Raw genomic sequence first — 16,417 nt, 5'->3', positions numbered from 1 at the left:
ATGCCCAACGGCCAGACCCCGCCCCTCGGGACGCGCCAACGACCAGGCCCCGTCCTGTGTGCGTGCGCGGTCCCGCGGAGGCGTGCAGGCGCCCGCGTAGTTAGAGGCTGAGGTGGCAGCGGCAGTGCAGTCATGGAGCTGCCGCAGTTGCCGGAGCTGATGGGCCTGTCGCTGTTGCTCGGACTGCTGGCCTTGATGGCGACGGCGGCGGTAGCGCGGGGGTGGCTGCGCGCGGAGGAGGAGACGAGCAGCCGATCCGCCGGTTAGTGGGGCCGGGGTGGGTGGGGGCGACCCACGAGGACCATGTTCCTGGCCTCCCACTGGTCCGACCTGCGGTTTGGGGGGGGACCCCGTGGGCCTCAGTTTCTCCTTTTGTTAAATGAGTTTCGCTTCTCGAGACGAGGTGCCGGCTCGCCGGGCTGGTCGCGCCCCTTCGGGAGGATTAGTTACAGCGTGGGTCCGGCGCTGCCACTTTCTCGGTGGCCGAGGACGAGGCGCTGTTCCGCTGAGCCCCAGCGTCTCCCCGGGGTTGCCGCGAGAGCCCCTGTAAACTCTCTCGAGCGCGCTGCTTGTTCGTTATTTTAGGAAAATAGGGAGGGGTGAGGGTAGACGGGCACCATTTGTAAGTACTCCGACTCATTCCCCGACACGAGCAACGTTTATTGAAGTATATACATACTATCGCAGTAGGTGTCGGGACTTCTCCCTTAGGAAGTACACTGCCGCGTAAGGGAGAAGAATATCCGAAAATGTAAGTGAAAAATACACTGTAATAGGTGTCACAGAAGAGGTCAGTCCTAGCACCAGGAAACCCAAGGGTGGGAGTGGTCAGCCCTGCTTTTTCGGTGGGGAGGGGTCAAGAAAATCTTCGCTGAGAGTAGGAAACACGTGGTGTGGGGTCTTGAAGGATACATGGTCAGAGTTTGGCCAAGGAGGGAGGAAGAATACTGCTGGCAAAGGTTACATGCATGAAGGCAAGGAGTTCTGAAACGGCATTTGGTATGCCCTTCAGAGGGGAGGAGGACGCTTGCGGGACAAGGCTGGAGAGGGCGGGTCGTGGTGGTCTCTGTATAGGAGCCTCGGGAGTTTTTTTTCTGTACGAATTAAGGAGCATCTGCAGTAATCTAACACATGCCCACTTTGCAACTGATCTGATTCTCAATTAGATTAGCTATTTTTTTTTTTTAAGTTTATTTTGAGAGAGCGCTCCAGCAGGGGAAGAGCAGAAAGAGAGAATCCTAAGCAGGCTCCCCACTGCCGTCTCGGACCCAGACGCTGGGCCTCTGCGGGGCTCGAACTCACAAACCGCAAGATCATATGCCCTGAGCTCATCTCAAGAGTTGAGTGCTCAACTGACTGAGCCACCCAGCTGCCCCTAAATTAGCTATTTTATACAAAAGTGACTGGCACCATTTCTGGCACAGGACAGGTACTCCCTCAACAGGTACTGACTACCTCTCATCCTTGAGTTCCTTCTGGGAGTCCTCTGAGCCTTTAATACTCGTCTTGGGTACTCTGCTTCTCTTTTTTGTATATATTGTCCACTTCTCACAACTTCTCTTTAAGGAAACCAAAGCCCAGAGCAATTAAATAACTTGCCCAAGCCCAGGACCACCAAGTTTGGTTGTGCACATTATTTCCTACCTAGGGATGTGTGGCCAAGGATCTGCCCTTTGTTGGCTGTGCTGTGTACCCACTGAGCTGTTCTTGCAGAGAGGGCTTCTTTTCTTTTTTTTTTTTTTTTAATTTTTTTTTCAACGTTTATTTATTTTTGGGACAGAGAGAGACAGAGCATGAACGGGGGAGGGGCAGAGAGAGAGGGAGACAGAATCGGAAACAGGCTCCAGGCTCCGAGCCATCAGCCCAGAGCCTGACGCGGGGCTCGAACCCACGGACCGCGAGATCATGACCTGGCTGAAGTCGGACGCTTAACCGACTGCGCCACCCAGGCGCCCCGAGGGCTCCTTTTCTTAAAAAAAATTTTTTTTTCCACATTTATTTATTTTTGAGACAGAGAGAGACAGAGCATGAACGGGGGAGGGGCAGAGAGAGAGGGAGACACAGAATCGGAAACAGGCTCCAGGCTCTGAGCCATCAGCCCAGAGCCTGACGCGGGGCTGGAACTCACGGGCCGTGAGATCGTGACCTGGCTGAAGTCGGACGCTTAACCGACTGCGCCACCCAGGCGCCCCAAGAGGGCTCCTTTTCTAACTTGCATTGAGGTGCTATGTGGACTGACAGCAAGCAGTCTCCTCAAGAGCCCTGGTGGTAGAGCTACAATCCAAACCCAGTCTGATTCCAAAGCCCTGGTTTTACTCCCATCACTCTCTCTCCTCGAGCTCGGTGCCTGTCTGGTCATCTCTTGATGCTCCCTCGATTCCTGGCCAATTATAGGCGGCCAGAAATGCTTAGTGAGCGGATGGCTAGATGACACGGCCCTTCCTCACAGGCCAGAAGGCAAATGGACTTCCACTTGACAAGTCCTTGAGATCCAAGAAGCAGAAACAGCATCAGCGAGTTCGCAAGGAGAAGCCACAACAACACAACTTTACTCACCGCCTCCTGGCTGCAGCACTGAAGGTACATGGGTACCCATGCTCAGCACACATATACAAAGACTCACACCCCCGCAGACTTCTCTTTTTTAGTGTTCTGTGCACACGACAGACCCTGCTGCCTCTGACCAAAATCAGTGGGGGCTGCCCCATCCCGTCCCCTCTCATCATACCCCATCAGCAGCTTGCTGTTAATCCAGGCAACAGACTCCGTCTACCCAAGGGGTCCCTGTTCATACTTCCTGCAACCCTTCCCTTAGAGCCACAGTGGGAACATATCTTGCATGGACTTTAGCAGCAATGGCAAGTACCTGGCCACCTGTGCAGATGATCGCACCGTCCGCATCTGGAGCACCAAGGACTTCCTGCAGCGGGAGCACCGCAGCATGAGAGCCAACGTGGAGCTGGACCACGCCACCCTGGTGCGCTTCAGCCCTGACTGCAGGTGCGACAAGATGGAGCCTCAGCTGTGCCTGCAGAAGCCCAGGCTTCTGTCCTTCCCATACCTGACTTGGGATGGTGAGGGGGGACCCTGGGTCTCCCTGGGGGTGGCAGAAAGAGAACTGGACAGCTTGAGCACCGCCTGGGGCTCCCTGGAGGTCTGTGCATTTTACACAGCAAGGAAGCAGAGAGGGGAAGGTGTGTTCCTACTTGGGAAGTACCAAAGCCTGGCTCCAGATTCGTCTTGGGAGCTGTCATGGTTTTCCAAACCCTAGAGAGAAACTGAAAGAGCCAAAGCTGGGAGAGGCCTACCTTCTGAGGAGTAGTAAGAGGTTTTGAGCCAAGGGGTTAAGTTGCAGGGCCGGACTGGGGTACGAAGGAAGGCCCATGATTTTCCTCAGAGCCTAGCATAGGAACTGGCACACACAGGCCTCCGTGTCCAAACAAGTGAGTGCCTTGTCTGCTTCCTGTCTCTAGAGCCTTCATCGTCTGGCTGGCCAACGGAGACACCCTTCGTGTCTTCAAGATGACCAAGCGAGAGGATGGAGGCTATACCTTCACGGCCACCCCAGAGGACTTTCCCAAAAAGCACAAGGCACCCGTCATCAACATCGGCATTGCCGACACAGGTAAGAGGCTTGCAGAGGACGGAGCTTACCTAAGACTAAGAACAGCCCCAGTTTTTGGCCGAATGAGTTAATGCTGCCTGAGAGTTATGCTCAGCCCTAGTTTTGACAAAGGGACTCTGGCTCTGGGTTCCCCTGGAGTCCTGGGAGCCACAGCAGGTCCCCAGGGGAGGCAGGTAAGACCCACAGCGTTCAGCAAAATCCTAGTCTGTGGTGACCCTTGGTCCAGGAGGGGAGCATGGATACTTGGGACAGCGGAGACCTTCGTAAGTGTCTGCGTAGAGGATGACACGTGGTCAGGGCCTTGACCTTGGCTCATGTCACCCTCCTGCCCTCTCAGGGAAGTTCATCATGACTGCTTCCAGTGACACAACTATCCTCATCTGGAATCTGAAAGGTCATGTGCTGTCTACCATCAACACTAACCAGATGAACAATACCCATGCTGCTATATCCCCTTGTAGCAGGTGAGGAGGGAGGGACTTGGCATCTGGGATGGGCAGAAGGCATGGCCAGGAACAGAGCAGAGAGCCCGCTTCAGATAGTGGAAGGAGCAGACCGTATGGAATCATGCGCAGTGGGGGTACCATGTATCCTCTAGTAGCCTGGCCATGAGGATGGACCGAGGTCATATTTTTAAAAGCACAGTGTTATTGAGGCAGAAGATGATGAATTTTCTCAGGAATGAGGTTTAGCAGGTTGGCAGAAAGGAAATGCCCTCAAGATGAAGTTGTAAAGGAATCTGGTTGTGTGACAGGTTTGTGGCCTCGTGTGGCTTCACCCCGGATGTCAAAGTTTGGGAAGTCTGCTTTGGGAAAAAAGGGGACTTCCAGGAGGTTGTGCGAGCCTTTGAACTGAAGGGTCACTCGGCCGCCGTCCACTTCTTCGCTTTCTCCAATGACTCCCGCAGGTGAGTGAATCCTCTCTGATGTCTTACCAGCGGCTCCCAGCCCCTGTTGGCAACCAGGGCCTTTTTTTTTGCCTATCTCTGCAGCAGCTCTAAAGTGGGTAGAGTGCCCGGCCCTCAGCAGGAAGTAGACCTAGCCGCGCACTTGGCTTCCTAGCTGGAGCCCCTAATGCTGTCCCAGTGCCCTCCCCTCCAGGGTGCATTGGGGCTTGAGCCGTGATTTTCCATGCTGCAGGATGGCCTCGGTCTCCAAGGACGGGACGTGGAAACTGTGGGACACAGATGTGGAGTACAAGAAGCAGCAGGATCCCTACTTGCTGAGGACAGGCTGCTTTGAAGAGGCGAGCACCATGCCGTGCCGCCTGGCTCTCTCCCCTGACGCCCAGGTCTTGGCCTTGGCCAGTGGCAGCAGTATTCATCTCTACAACACCCGGCGGGGTGAGAAGGAGGAGTGCTTTGAGCAGGTCCATGGGGAGTGTATCACTGACTTGTCCTTTGACATCACTGGCCGGCTTCTGGCCTCCTGTGGGGACCGGGCAGTGCGGCTTTTCCATAACACCCCTGGCCATCGGGCCGTGGTAGAAGAAATGCAGGGCCTCCTGAAGCGGGCCTCCAACGAGAGCACCCGCCAGAGGCTGCAGCAGCAGCTGACCCAGGCCCAGGAGGCTCTGAGAAGCCTGGGCGCCTTGAAGAAATGACTCTGGGTGGGTGTGGCAGGAAGGATCTGGCCTGCGCCACGGCTGCCACTTCCTCCTCCCAGGTACTCCTCAGCTGGAAGCCTCTTGAAAGGAGTATTTGGATTTTTAGTGGTGGCTCCTCTCTCCTTTTCCCCGTTGAAACTCTTCTTGCCTATTTTGATCTCTCTCTTCTTGCCGGTTGTGACTCCTGGCCTTACTTGACTTCCTGGTCTAATGACCAAGGTGCTTCTCTTTCTCCTGGGCCCAAGGGATGGAATCTGTCTTCACCGGGTGCTGAGGGAAATGGACAGTTGGAGAGAGAGGACATGGCCTTTGACCTTGGGGCAACACACCCTGGTACCCAAAGGAGTTTGCAGTTGTGGAGGCAAAACCTAGGGAATCCCTGAGTACTAACCAGCAGTTTTGCAGGGGTGGGAGCCTGGGATACCCTCCAATTACAGAACTGTGGGATCGTGTCAGGGAAGGACCAGTCTTAATCCAGGCGAAGCTCCGAATTCCATCAAAAAGGAATTTAGGGATTTCATTTGGTGCCTCAGTTTTTTTTCTTGTAAAATGGAGAATAATCCTCTCTCTTGTCCTCCTTACAAAGATGTTGTTAACGTATGCACATATAAAGTCCCTAGGTTTGGAAGAAAAGTGGAAAAGAGTAATAATATACGTTGTCTGTTGGCCAATCTCGTTTCTTAACTACCAGGTAAATATGGGACTCAATACTTTGAAACTAAATGAAAAAGAAAGAAACCCGTCCCTTGGGAAGGCGAAGTTTCTGGAACTTGATTATACATTTGGCAGCTGGTTCTGTAAGTTGTGTAGAGGAATGCTAGAATTCCAAGATAGGACTCCTCTCTGCAAGGAGGTTGTATTCTATCTGAGGAGACCTCTTTTCAGTTCATCAAATATTTGAGTGCCCACTGTGGGCCCAGCACAGCACTAGCACCGGGGATGAATACGAATAGGGCGTCATCTCTGCCATCAAGGATGGCCAGTGGGAGAGAGGTAACGCGTGGGTAGTAAGTGCTTTTTGCTAGTTAATTCATAGCTGTAGAGGGCTATTGGGAAAGTCCCGGCAAGAGACAGAACTGGATCCAGACGGAGGCGGTGGGTCTGAAGTTGAAGGGATAGAGTTGGTAAGAGGTGAGGCATTTACAAGTTCAGCTTTTTGGATTTGAGAATGCTGGGGTGTGGGAGAAGGGAAATGAGGCTCTAGGACGACTTGCGTCTTGGCAAAATTTATCCATCCGAAATCCCCGTCTTGCCCTCGGTCCCTGCGATGGGGGCCTCCCCTAGACATCCCTTTGAACAAGGCACAACCGTGGAGTTCTCTCTCGTTACTCCCTTTTCGTTAATCCTTCCGGCCCACTGGCACTATTGCCATCCACTCCATCAGAAAATTCTTTTGGTTCTACTCCAGATTATATCCTGAATCTGCTTTTCTCCATCTTTTCTGTTAACCATCCTGGTTCTAGCCACTGTCACCTGCTGGACTACAATAATCCAGCTTTCTCATTGGTCTCCCTGCTTCTTCTCTTGCCTCGTTTACATCACTTCCCGGCATCCCAGAGTGATCTTTGAAACCAGATCACATTGTTCCCAAGCAAAAGCCTTCCAAAGGCTTCCTATCGCACCTGGAATAAAATCCAAGATTCTCATCATGGCCTTTAAGGTCCTGTGTAATCTGGCTTCTTCCTTCCTCTGTGAACCTCTTACCCCTCTCCCAACCACCCCAAACTTGCTGCTGTTACTTGACCAGGCCAAGTTATTTCCTGCCCCAAGTGGAACCTGTGCCCGTGCTGTTCCCTCTGCTTCGAAGCATTTTTCCTGTTGGTAATGCAGTTCTCTGTTTTCAGTTACGCTTCGGAGAGACCCTCCCTGGCCACCCAGTCTGAAGTAGCCCTTTCCACCAATCCTGTCACTCCTGTCACGTTAGCTCATTTTATTTCTTTTGTATGACTTTATCTGATCTGAAATGATCTCCTTTGAATATTTGTTTGCTTCAGGGGTTTCAGCTTAAATGCTTTAGGGTGTCGAGTAGGAAATGCAAATGAATGAATTGGGCCACAGTTGCCTGGGTGTAAGACAGTGGGAGATCCTGGGAACTGAAGTGATTTCCAGAAGACACGTGTCCTGGCGGCGGAGGGGCTGCTACTTCTTATTCGGGAATCCCACAGAAGTTGCCTGTTTCAGAGAAGCTAGAAGTTGGCGACTTATTATAAAAAGACAAAAATGAAACAGTGTGGACCAGACAAAACACTCATGTGGGCCAGATGCAGCCCACCCATCTCTCATTGGCAGCTTCTGGATTGTTCATTAGCCCACGGGCATGTGAGCTCCACAAGGGCAGAATCTTTGTCTATCTTGTTTGCGCGGTATCCCAAGCACAATACCGGGAACAGAGTAAGCGCTCGGTAAATACTGAAGTCGAATTGGGGGCAGTTAACAGATATTTCTATACCCTCTGTGTGCACCCTTCTGCTCTCAATTTCCATTGCAGTTTTATGCTCCCGATAAGACTTCTGATTGATAATGCTGTGCACATGGGTCCTGGTGAATATTTGCTTTCAGACGGTCAGAAGAATGAAGCTAAAACACTTCTTTGCATATCTGTTTGGCTCCGGCTTTACTCTCACTGTATATCCAGGAGAGAAGTGACCCGAATATGTTGAGTTACTGAAGTCAGAAGTCTTTGGTTCCAGGTTCGTCTGGGTCACTTACTGACAAACCTTGAGCAGATAGATCACTTGGCCTGTCTGAGTTTGTTTCCTCATCTGTAAGATGGGAATAAATCCTGTGCAAAGGGCCTTGCAGGGCTGTGAGTTTCTAATGAGATCAGTGAAGTCCTACAGAAAAGAACACTGAGGCTTCCTGAGGACACTGCTCCTCTCACTAAACATGAGGCTGCTTCTCTCGTAAGCATGGAGAAGGTATCTGGATATTAACATAGAGCAGAGGCCGCCGTGGGTTTTTTTGATCAAAAATGTGTGTGTGTGTGTGAAGGCGGCGTTAATATTTTAGTACTATTTGAACTTCTGTGGGTTTGCAATTTTTCAAAATAAAAAACGGGAAATATTTAAAATGTATATAGCCTATTTTTATCAATCATCAAAAATAGAAAAAAAGTGTAAACCACAAAAGTGCACATTTAGAGATCTATGAATAGTCTTGGTCAATTTCTATCAAGGTAAGAAGGATCCTCAATATTTAAGATTGTTCTGTAGCTGGAGATGACAGGAGGCGAATAGAAAGCAGACACTGTCGTGATGAGTCCTCAGTGATAGTAGGTTATCTCAGCGTTAGAGAGACTGAACGTTGCCCCAAATTGGCCGCGTATCTAGAAACTTAATAATTTGGGGATTCATGTGCTTCTCTACACAATTCCAGTAACAGTCTTCTTGGCGAACAAGGCTTGGTGTCATACCCAAGTTTTGAGGCTGAGGCGCACTGATGGGCACAGGTTGGTGTTTGCAGAATCAGCCACAGCAGCCGAAAGCGTGATTCATACATACGACCGTAGTGTGTCTTCTGAGATTGTGAGTGCATTTCCAAGGCTTCATTTCTTCAAGCTGCCAACTCATTCCAGAATTCGGGGCAGTTGGAAAACGAACACGGTTTCCACTTGCTTTCCGTTCTGTACGCATACCTCGGTTTGAGTCTATTTGCCTTTTCTCCATCACATCAGTAGTGGCTCACGCTGAGCGCTAAGCATTTATTCCCCCATCAAACCACTCGTTTTTGCCGCAGTTATTCTCCTGGTAACCGCATCTTAGTTTTTATTTGGTGAAAACGACTTCCCTGACTCTTAATCCACATGATTTGTAGGGGATAGACACAGATCCTCTATGGTGGGCATATAACCAATCATCAGATCCCTGGATTTTGCCAGATCTTTAGAAAAGTGATACCTTTCATTTTCTGCAGGGATTGCTTCGTAAGTGGGATGTAAGCTTATGACCATGTGCGTAGTCCTGCCCAAGAAGGAAGCTAGCACAGGAAAGCAGGGCCAAAGATGTGGAGACCATGTGCTGAGGTTGCTGGTGAGCCGGATCCAGACACACCTGAGGTTTCTACTACTGGACTTGTCAGTTGTAGGAACCAACAAATCCCTTACTTACAAGTCCATTTGAATTGGGATACTCCTTGGAACCGAGCGAGCCTTAACATCAGTATTATTAGAGTGTTGAAGTAAATTGCCCGAGGCACATAATAAATGGCACACTCAGATGTTTCAGTTTCGGCCTATCTGGTACTAAAGTACGTGTCTTTAGCCATCAGGCGCACCCCCCCAACATTTGTGAAGTCAGAGGCAAGAATGCAAATGGAGACCCACATGCCAGGTCTTAATGTTTAAAAGTTGTAAATCAAGCTGAGCCCAAATCCGTTCCACCCTCCTACCTTGACATAACATACTGGAAGGCCAAGTTTGAATTTGGAGTTCTCAGAGTCCAGTCTCTGCCACAGTGTGGGGTCACAGCTGGCCATCCAGTGGTCCAGGCCTCTCCTCTTCCCACCTGGTTCTTTGCCACATTGCGAGGGAACCCCAGCACATGCCTCCCAAGTGCCCTGTCGCTGCACACCACCATCCCTTGGCCACCCAGGACTTGGGCCCTAGGGTGTGCACCATGGGGCAGCACTGCCTTTGTGAAAATGGACCTGGAGAGAGGCTCCTGTAGGCATCAGAAGCAGGCTTGGGTCACTTTGGACAGGGATTCCAAGGTCTAAGGTCTAACCTCAACTGTCGTCTGATACGTGAAGTGAGGACACAAGCGCTGGGTGTCTACGTTTCCCTGGCCCCACAAACCTGTGCCCTGTGGGCAGGGGCACAGCAGGAGGAGGCCACAACAGGTTCCCCAGAAGGCATCCTCTTTGCCCACACCTAACGCTGTTACCCACGCTTGGTTTTTTGCCTACGGTTTCAAGTTCACCCACCTAAGCTCTCCTTAACCCATCAGAAAGGAGATGGGTTTATTGTGTGTTCCCAGGGGGTTCAGCCGAGTATGTCTCAGTACTTCTAGAAGTTCTGGATATGTGGAAGCAACCCTGTATATTTTCTTAACAGGTACCTGTGGCCTGATGACTGGCTCTCCAGTCTCCCCTTTAAGTTCTTCCAAGTGTCCCAGAGAGCAGCTGCACGCGGGGTACCCGTGTGGGAGCCTCTTCCACCTCCATCATTCCTCCATCACGTCCCAGGATCGAGCCAACAGGAAGGAAGCCATGTGGGGAGCTGAGCACCCCAGCTTTCTCTAATAAACCGAGAGAGCTTTTCCTCCTCCTGTTGTTGGCTGCTGTCATGGCAACCTGGGCGCTCAGCTTCTCACTCAGACGTCTCAAGCTGCTCACTGGCTGGTCACATATGCTAGCTGAGTAGGGTTTTCTGTTTTTGTAAAAATCTCAGTTGAATGTACGGAATATCCTCTCTTACCCTGCAATTCCTTTAATTTTCCTCTCTAATGGCAGCTTTCTGCCACAGATGACACAGGTTGGAGAATAGTGACTACCATTCCCAGAGTACATCTTATGGTCCAGACACCATTCCAGTGGCTGTGCTGCTAACAACTCATTCCTCCCTCCCAGCAGTTCTGAGATAGGTACTATTCGAAGTTCCAGATCACAAATGGTGAATCTATAGCATTGCCAGAGTCGCTGAGGAGACACATGGCCGAGCTGGGATTCAAACCCACGGAGTCTGGGTCCAGAGCTCATGTTCTGAAAGGTTCTCAAGCTGCGGCAGGTGTCAGAATCATCGGAGGCTGGGATATAACAACAAAGGCCCGGGTCCTATCCTGCTTCACCAGGCCTGGGCCTCTGCGTTCTTTATTAGCTCCCAGCTGATTCAGATACCAAAATTTGGGAAGCACTGCACTGTGCTATCCTGCCTTCATTTGGAATGTTCTTCATACAGGACTGCCTTGCCCAGGGTGTGTCCTGTCCCTACAGGTGAGTGTTCTCTTGCTTGTGCCCAGTGGTCATCCAGGGGCCCTCTCCGGCTATCCTTCCGCTGCTTGGCACCAGAAATCCTCCAGCTGACCACACAGGCCATCACCTTAGCTGGCTCAGGAGTTTGTCTTTGGAAACTGCTTTCCTCTCATTACCTCAGACTAACTTGAATGGCTCGTCATTGTTTTCACAAACCTTCACATTCCTTCATCCCTGCCCCACATTGTGTTGTTATTTATCTGTGCTCTGAGCCCAAGGGAGAGCCAGTCAGTTGAATAAAAGATCTTCGACCTCCCTGGAACCTTCCCCAATGGCCCCAGCGCTTCAAGATCCCTGAGTGCCCACCTGGGTGCTCGTTCTGGACACCTCCCTTCAGAAGTGGCCTTTCCAGCAGGACCCACGGATCCCGAAGCCTTTAACCAGCCTGCGGTTTGGGGCACATCCTTTAAACTCCCAAGAACCTGGGAGGGTCAGGAACAGACGTGTCTTGTAGGTTTTTACAGCACATAATACAGGGAGAGGTTAAGGCGGAGTTCTCATCCATCCATGGGATGGCTGGCTGTCACATCCCAGGGACTCCTCGCTCCCTCTCCTTGGCCCCAGCCCCACCCTCATCCTGACCACTTTCCCGGGGGCAGTGGGGCCTTCCCACTGCCTGCAACCAGCGCCTCGGGAGCATCGAGGAAACCAGCTGCTTTGCTGAACTTTTTGTGATACTTGAAGCTTTGAGTAGTGTCTTCTGCATGGATGTGTTTTCATAATTACAGCTGCTCCAGCAAAGTCATGTTTCAGAGAGTAAGGTCTTGGAAAAAGGTGCATAAAGTTTTGGTTCCGTGTGGTCTGTTTTCTACAATGAGTGTGCATTTCTTTTACAAAACCAGTAAGGCCATCATGTGATACATTGAAAGTATTCACAGTAAACTCTCATGACATTTTCTCATTCATTTCAGAGAGGCTCTTGTGAGGTAGCAATTATCCCCATGTTGCAGATGGAAAAACTGAGGTTTGTTGAGGTTAAATGGCAAGTAAGAATTCAACCCCGGGACGGAGTGTAGGGTTCAAGCTTGTTCTTAATGTTACCCCACACTGTCTCTGATCTTGCCATCCAGAGGCAAGTTCCTTGAGGACGGGGACTTCATAGTTTTAGGAGTCTATCTTCCACCTCTTTCTATTCTTAGCGTACCCATGCAAGTGAGCACACAGTTGGCACTTCATATTTGTTGGCCAACACGATGAACACATAGACTTATTGCTCAACGGTTAATGAGCTCACTATGGCCTCCGCTTACCCCATCCACCATGCAACTGCGTTGCCAATGGAAAGCATTCCATTACTTGCTGGGATGACATCTTGTGAGTTCACACACTGGAGTGTGATTCTTCCAGGGACTAATGACTCCTGAGTGAGGAGATCACTAAAGCTCTAGCACCAGAAGGTCAAACCCTGGGGTTTGGAGGCTATAGCCACCCTAAGCATCTACCAGGACTTCAGTTCACCTCCATCACGTGCAGACAATTTGAACTCAAGGCACAAGCTACTAGCTACCAAGAAGCCTTCACCCCCATGCAGTAAGGGTGGGGTGCGGGTAGCTGCAATCCACCAGACCCCTCATACCTGCTTGCTCCCCTGCTCTAAGACTTTCTGGAATCCCTGGAACCCAGAACTATCATCTCCTCCTACTGATTCTGGGGAATCAGCTGCTGGGAGCAAGGCTGGGGGGGCTCATTCCGCATCAGTGACAAAACATCCAGAGGCCGCCGTGATGTTGCAGGATTCAGCAACCCATTCCTTGCTGCTTGCTGGACAGCATGATCGCTTTTCCCTCTGTCCACTAAAAGGTCCCCCTTCTCATCTTCTATTATGTCTTTTAGATCCGGCTAATTTAGCAGATCTTAAATGAATGCCAAGTCCTCTGCCTTGGCATTTACAGGTTGCAAAACAATTTTTAGGTAGGGACATAGACATGTACACAAACTGTCCCCATGTAGCCAGTGGATTTGATGGTCCAGGCATGTTTCAGTGGTTCTGGGAGCCCAGAGGCAGGGAAAACATCGACCATCACAACAAACCCGAAGTGAAAGAGATGTTGATGACAGGTGACGATGACTGGTCTCTGGTCCCTGAGTGCGTAGTTCACCCTAACAACGTGGCCTCTGCCCTGCATACCTCATAAGCCTTTTGTGATCTGAAGCCCAGGGCAAAGGTGAATTTCTTGTTGATGTGCCACACCCCAAGTTTGCCCACTATGGCAGAGATTGCCACATTCTTCTCTTTCTCTTGGATACAAGGTTAGGCACTTCCCAGCCTCTCTTGCAATTAGGTGATGCCGTGTGATGAGTCCTAGAATGTGTGCAGAGTGATCTGTTGAGTCTGGGACTGTCTCTAGAAACCCTCCTGTGGTTCTCCGTGTTCTCACTTCCCTTTTCTGCTCCACGGGAGCAGAGGATTCAGTGGAGACTGCCGAGGATGTAGATGGATGAGTCAGTAGATGGAGGGAAACTGGGCCCCTGAACGACTCTGTGGAGCAGATTCTCCCTGACCCCAGCATTGTACTGTGACCATGAAAAAGAAATAAATTTGTGTTGTGTTAAAGGCATGGAATGTGCGGGGTTGTTTGTTACAACACCTAGCCTGTCCTGATTAGTACACTTAGTACAGAATGAAGAGGGCCTTACATTTACGGAGGAAAGAAAAAGTTGAGAGGGGCTGTTTACAAGAGTTTAGGGTAGTGACAGCTTCTCATTGGCTGAGTACATCGGCTGGGCTGGGCAAAGAGAGCTGCCTTCCTGCTGGGCTATGTAAAGTAAACTTCCTCCCTTTTTTTTTTTTTAATGTTTTTATTTATTTTTTTTTTAATTTTTTTTTTCAACGTTTATTTATTTTTGGGACAGAGAGAGACAGAGCATGAACGGGGGAGGGGCAGAGAGAGAGGGAGACACAGAATCGGAAACAGGCTCCAGGCTCTGAGCCATCAGCCCAGAGCCCGATGCGGGGCTCGAACTCCCGGACCGCGAGATCGTGACCTGGCTGAAGTCGGACGCTTAACCGACTGTGCCACCCAGGCGCCCCATGTTTTTATTTATTTTTGAGAGAGAGAGATAGAGCAAGTGGGAGAGAGGCAGAAAGAGAGAGGGAGACACAGAATCTCAAGCAGGCTCCAGGCTCTGAGCTGTCAGCACAGAGCCTGATGTGGGGCTCGAACCCACGAACTGTGAGATCATGACTTGAGCCGAAGTTGGACGCCCAACTGAACTGAGCCAAATAGGCACCCCCCGCCCCGGCTCCATTTTTAATGATGTTTCCTTTATTTATTTTCACACTACGTTATTATTAAAAGACAGAGCAACCAGAATATCTCTTCAGTTACTCCTGTGATACGATTCGTAATAAGAGATACATATTTCGGTCTTCGACCATGGCTCGTGGCTCACATCTCCCATGTCCTTGTAATTTTCTAAGTGATTAGAGCAATAGGGGCAACTTTTGTTATAATATTTGGGGTTTCTTTGTGGTTCCAGAAATACCTCCATTATTCCTTATGCCACTGCCCTGCCTGAGGGTGTGTCCTATCTCTACAGGTGAGTGGAAGTCCCAACAGAGGCTGGAGAAGAAAATAGAACAGGCCCACTCGGAGAGGCAGGTGGAAAACCCAGCAGACCCAGGATCAGGACGGTGGTAAGGAGAGCTCCTTCCCTCTTTTTTTCTTCTTTCATTCCTTCCATACATAGTTGCTGAGACTTCTACGGGCTGTGTGTGAAGTACACAAGATGTTTCATTCCTGTGGCTGTGGGGAAAAGGAAGGCCTGGCTGTACATGCCTAGGTTAAAATCCCAAAGAGTATTTTTGTTTGCTTATGCTTAAGGTAAGGAGAATATTTAAATAAAAATAAATAAACAAACAAACAAATAGATTTTATACAAAATCTATACCTATATATATACATACATACATACATACATACACATACAGGTTAGAGCTCACTACTCAACCTTGCATGTTCTTTCTGAACTGGGCCCCAATTTGACTTCCAAACTGGGCTATACATGCGATCACCTTTTAAAAAGTACATTTGCCTCTGATATGGACGAATCTCTATGCTGTGGTAGAATAATGGCCTCCTCAAAGATGCCCACATCCTAATCCCTGGAACCTGTGAATTTGCTAGGTTACATGCTGTCTTAGTTTGGGCTGCTATAACAAAGCACCATAAGCTAGGTGGCTTAAACAACAGAAATTTTTTCTTATAGTTCTGGAGGATGGGATGTCTAAGCATGATCAAGGTGCTGGCAGATTTGATGTCTGGTGAGAACATGCCTGCTGTTTTATAAATGACCATCATCTTGTGTCCTCACATGGCAGAAAGTGAGCAAAGGAGCTCTCTGAGGTCCTTTTTTTAAAAAGTTTATTTATTTATTTTGAGAGGGAGAGAGGGAGGGGCAGAAAGAGAGGGAGAGAGAGAATCCCATGGAGGCTCCTCATGGTCAGCGTGGAGCCCGATGTGGGGTTCAGTCTCATGAACCATGAAATCATGAGTTGGACACTTAACTGACTGAGCCACCCAGGTGCCCCTGAGTTCTCTTTTATAGGGGCACAAATATCATTCATGAGGGGTCTACTCTTAGGACCTAATCACCTCCCAAAGGCCCTACCTCCCAACACCATCAGGAGAGTGGGGAGGTGGAGGGCTTTAGCATAAGAATTTTGTAGGGACACATGCCAAAGGGGAATTAAAGTAGCAGGTGGAATTACAGATTACTAATCAACTGGCTTTAAAATAGGGACATTATCCTGTATTATCTGGGTGGGCTCAATGTAACACAGGGATACAACATCTTTAAAAGTGGAAGAGCAAGGCAGAAGAGAAAATCAGAGAGACAGCAGCAAGGGAAGGACTCAACCTGATACTGCTGGGTTTTGAAGATGGAGGAAAGAGCCATGAACCAAGGAAAGTGGGCAGCTTCTAGAAGCTGGAAAAAGAAAGGAAACAGATTCTCCTTCAGAGCCTGTAGGAAGGAATGTACTTTAATCTTAGGCTAGTGAGATCCATGTGAGACTTCTGATTCTACAAGACAATACACTTGTGGGAGTTTCACAACCCACTTATCTCAATAGACAAATCATCCAAACAGAAACAGTGGCTTTGAATGACACATTGGACCAGATGGATTTAATGGATATATTCAGAACATTCCATCCTAAAACAGCAAAATATACATTCTTTTCAAATGCACATGAAACATTCTCCAGAATAGGTAACA

At 49.7% G+C, this 16,417-nt stretch overlaps 1 protein-coding gene across 2 annotated transcripts; it reads left to right on the top strand.

Moving 5' to 3' along the window:
* Positions 1-8,304, top strand: TBL2 (transducin beta like 2). Of its 2 annotated transcripts, none has more exons than XM_043559851.1 (7): positions 1-262; positions 2,450-2,580; positions 2,816-3,000; positions 3,474-3,625; positions 3,963-4,089; positions 4,380-4,532; positions 4,765-8,304. In XM_043559851.1, the coding sequence occupies exons 1-7, from the start codon at positions 133-135 to the stop codon at positions 5,225-5,227; spliced, it is 1,341 nt and encodes a 446-aa protein (XP_043415786.1). In that variant the 5' UTR covers positions 1-132; the 3' UTR covers positions 5,228-8,304. The 2 variants fall into 2 exon arrangements, with proteins under 2 accessions (XP_043415786.1, XP_043415787.1); XM_043559852.1 differs by lacking the exon at positions 1-262 and adding an exon at positions 370-751.
* The last annotated feature ends 8,113 nt before the right edge of the window (positions 8,305-16,417 follow it).

Source organism: Prionailurus bengalensis, chromosome E3, assembly GCF_016509475.1.
Source record: "Prionailurus bengalensis isolate Pbe53 chromosome E3, Fcat_Pben_1.1_paternal_pri, whole genome shotgun sequence".
Lineage (NCBI taxonomy): Eukaryota > Metazoa > Chordata > Mammalia > Carnivora > Felidae > Prionailurus > Prionailurus bengalensis.
The sequence above is the reverse complement of the archived record's forward strand: the minus strand, read 5'-3'. Positions and strand labels throughout refer to the sequence as shown.

Coding starts and splice junctions, on each gene's coding strand:
- TBL2 (XM_043559851.1), top strand. CDS start 133: ATGGAGCTGCCGCAGTTGCCGGAGCTGATGGGCCTGTCGCTGTTGCTC. Junction 263..2,449: donor GACGAGCAGCCGATCCGCCG/GTTAGTGGGGCC, acceptor CCTTCCTCACAG/GCCAGAAGGCAAATGGACTT. Junction 4,533..4,764: donor TTCTCCAATGACTCCCGCAG/GTGAGTGAATCC, acceptor TCCATGCTGCAG/GATGGCCTCGGTCTCCAAGG.